The 3761-nt window shown below is 36.1% G+C and overlaps 1 protein-coding gene across 1 annotated transcript; it reads left to right on the top strand.

Annotated features, from left to right (window-relative positions):
- Nucleotides 1-547: 547 nt before the first annotated feature.
- LOC149302993 (macrophage immunometabolism regulator-like) lies at nt 548-1174 on the top strand. Its single transcript, XM_089481680.1, has one exon. It carries the CDS (start codon nt 548-550, stop codon nt 1172-1174), a length of 627 nt encoding a protein of 208 aa, XP_089337806.1.
- The last annotated feature ends 2587 nt before the right edge of the window (nt 1175-3761 follow it).

Here is a 3761-nt window from a genome sequence, read left to right as displayed (position 1 = left end):
CAGGTGGACTGGTTAGGGGACGTGATCTCATCTCTCCAGCTGGCGCCTAGTTTCCTGTACCTTTTTTTTTTTTTTTTCTCCGTTGCAGCTGCCAAGATGATTTTTTTGCCAGCCCTGTTCAGATAAATAAGTTACATGTTTATTGAACCTTCAGCACATTTAAGTCAAATGGATTACAGGCAGCATACTGTTCTTTTGTTGTTAGCCCTTGCTGTCACAGTGACCTTCTCTAGTTTTATCATTGAGTTGGCTTTGGTTTGTTTACACTTTCCAAGTTAGCCTTTTGGCATTAGTCATTTAAAAGGCATCTTTTACTGAATACAGCAACATTGCATAACCTGAACAGCCCAATCCAGTTCTACTTCCTATACATTAAAGTGTACCAAACTAGGATTTTACCGCTAGTCGATTTCCACGTTGAGTTTAAGATTTTTTCAGGGTTGTAGCAAAAAACTTAAGTCAAACTCTGGTCTGTTATTTTTCCATAGCTTTATGATTCTGATACTATTTTTTGTTCCTTGTCCTAGGAAAAGGAGGAAAATCTACAATGGAAGTTGATATTAATGGAGATAGCAGGACTAGCATTTCATCAATATCAGTACCTAGTACAGTAGAACGGAATTCTCCAGCAAAGGCAGAAGGAGAGAAACCTCGTTGTTCTAGCACTCCATGTTCCCCAATTCGTAGAACTGTATCAGGATATCAGATCCTTCACATGGATTCCAATTACTTGGTTGGTTTTACTACGGGCGAGGAGCTTTTAAAGTTGGCTCATAAATGTGCATCAGCAGAAGAGAGTTCAGGAGAAACTTTGCCAACTTTACGATCTAAGCAACATGATTCTGGACTTTCACGATCATCTCGGATTTACAAAACTAGAGGTCGACATTACCAGCCATACGAAATCCCTGCAGTCAATGGAAGGAGAAGGAGACGAATGCCAAGTTCAGGGGATAAGTGTAATAAAGTAATTCCATATGAGTCCTACAAGCCTGTTCATGGTCCACTGCCAGTTTGCCTTCTTAAGGGGAAGAAAGTTCACTCAAAGTCCCTGGACTACCTCAACCTGGATAAAATGAACATCAAGGAATCGGCAGACACTGAAGTCTTGCAATACCAACTTCAGCATCTTAACCTAAGAGGGGATAGAGTGTTTGCCAGAAATAATACCTGAAGAGGTTTAGAGCGGGTCCTTTGTCATGGTTTTCATGAGGAAAATTCTTACAAAATAAACTTTCATGCTATATAGGAGTATAAAATGCACTGCAATCATTAAATTGAAATAAAGCACCTTGGTGAAGGCTGAACTGAAAGATAAGTTGGGTTCTGGTGCACGACATTTTCAAGCCATTTCTACTTGAACGGACTGTAGTATGCATAGTAAAAACTATAGGTTTACAGAAATCCTTCTGAGTTTATACAGAAATGTTCTGTAATTCAGTTGTTTTCAATGTGTAGGAAGAATCTGATTTTTATTTTTTATCTAGAAGTGTCAACAAAGTTTGTCACTGGTTTTAAACTAGGCTATATTGTGGTTGGTGAAGTGAAATATAGTTTTAAATGGCGGCTAGAAATAAACTTAAATGTTTTGTGATTTAGGTCATATTTTGGTATTGGAGACATTCACAGAGGTTTGTTTTTGATGTTTAATTATATAGAATCTTAAGCTTAATAGTTTGAAATAGCTGGAAAAACAATTAGTAAAAGACATTTCTTTAGTCAACATGCCACACATTTCCGGAAACAAATCAATTTAAGATATTTTTTTAAAATATTCTGTTTTCAGACAAATAGCCAATCATTGTTTGAAATCAATACTGCAGCAAACATAAATGGTTGGAATGATATTAGAAAGAGGGGGTTTGTTTGAAGATTTGGCAAAAAAAAATGTTCTACAGATCTGAAAATGATTCCAAACTAAATGATATAATATCTCCATAACCTTTAAACAGTTTGGAATGTAAAAATAGAGTAGAACTAGTGTTTGAAGGTACATTTACCAGTTCACAGTCCCAATATTAGAGCTACACTTGTTCTCCTTTGTCTATGTGAAACCAGAATCTTTAAGTTTAACTTGAACTACAATGATTGCTTTCTTTGAAGATTGGTTCTGTTAGTAACTTTAAAGATATATTTAATGCCTAGTTATTATTTTGACGTTCAAGGGCTCTGTCGTTCTAGATTCATAAATTTTGAAATGTTGCTGCTTTGACGTTGGATACCGTATTATACATTGTGCCAGAGAGAAGACTGACAAGTGTATAGAGCTCCATAAAACAAATAAATGTTTGACTCATATTGGCCTATTTTTGAGTTATACAGATTCAGGCACCTCATGGAGCTCCTCTCAGGATGGTCCAGCCAAGAATACAAGTTCTTGCATTTCACTTGAAGAATATGCTGGGTTTAGCATGCGCAATGGGGACTTATTGTCCTGTGCCCGATGTTGCACAACCCAAAAGTAAGATTGCAGATATTTAGACTTTTGCGTTATGGGACTCAGGCCAGGGACACTTTGTTGTTCAGGTATGACATAGACCTTTTAATTGGCATAAGATATTCATATTTAAGATATAGTTTACTTGCCAGATTATTTGAAATGTTACCCCAGACTTTATTAACCACTTCTACATAATTTATTAACTCAAATACCAGAGAATTAATTGACCCGATGTCCCCATCGCTGTATACACACTTAAATGCATGGCTATGACTGGGAAGATTAGAAAAGTAGGCATGCATAGTGTTTCCTAGTCCTTGTTTATAAATTCAGCAGGTGTCAGGTTGGGGAGAGGGACACAGAAAGTGGATCTGACCTTACTTGACTTGGTTTCATAGTAAACTGAAAGGCATAATGCCCTTTGTGGTACAAGTAACCACAAGCACTGGAACCCCAGCCAACTAGACTAATGTTTCTATTGAAATCCCTATCACTTTTCACAAACCTTCTTAAGAAATGGCCTCCAGACATAAATCGGACCTTCTTTTCCTCTTAGTTCTATATATTGGCAATGGCAACATTCTCTGGTCTTCTATGCCTGTACTTAATGTCTAAAATACATCCTTCTCCCATTGATCTGTATATGCACGATGACTTATTTCACTTTATACCAATTAGTCGAAGCCATATTAAATATGGCGGACCACACCGTTTGTCATGCAGCCTTTTAACAAAAACACAAGCATAGGCCGTTGAAATGGAACATTTAATGAATTGCATACAGTTAGCTCTCATTAAATTATTTGGAAACCTCAAGTACATTTATTTAGGGCTGAAACTAACGATTATTTTAATAATCGATTAGTTGGCCGATTATTTTTTTCGATTAATCGATTAATCGGATAAAAAAAATGTAAAAAATTTCAATTTAAAATAATGTAATAAAAAACGTACAATTTACACTTTCATCTCTTTATCACAATGGCCTCTCTCTATTCACCTTCTTATTTTACTGACATAATAATAAAAGCTACAAGAACCCAAACACAGTGTTTCTCAAACTAGGTCTTAATACAAAGTTATTAGTAAATATTAATTCATATGTTAACTATTTTTCATATTTAATAAAAACTATGAGAAAAAAGCCTTGTTTAAATTTTTTTTTATTTACCAAACTGCCCCCGGTTATGCACATCTGACCCCCAGCTTGCCACTCTGCTCCCATATATGCCTTATACCTCTTATATGCCAGTGATATGCAACTGAGCCCCCTGATATACCTTTTACCCCCAGATATGTTTTATGCCCCCCTGATATGCCT

This window comes from Sceloporus occidentalis, unplaced genomic scaffold, assembly GCF_023333645.1.
Source record: "Sceloporus occidentalis isolate IW3139 unplaced genomic scaffold, rSceOcc1.0.p SCAF_16, whole genome shotgun sequence".
Taxonomy (NCBI): Eukaryota; Metazoa; Chordata; class Lepidosauria; order Squamata; family Phrynosomatidae; genus Sceloporus; species Sceloporus occidentalis.
Note: the sequence above shows the minus strand (reverse complement) of the source record. Positions and strands in the feature narration are given on the sequence as shown.

Excerpts from the sequence above, each read along its gene's own strand:
- LOC149302993 (XM_089481680.1), top strand. The coding sequence starts at position 548 with ATGGAAGTTGATATTAATGGAGATAGCAGGACTAGCATTTCATCAATA.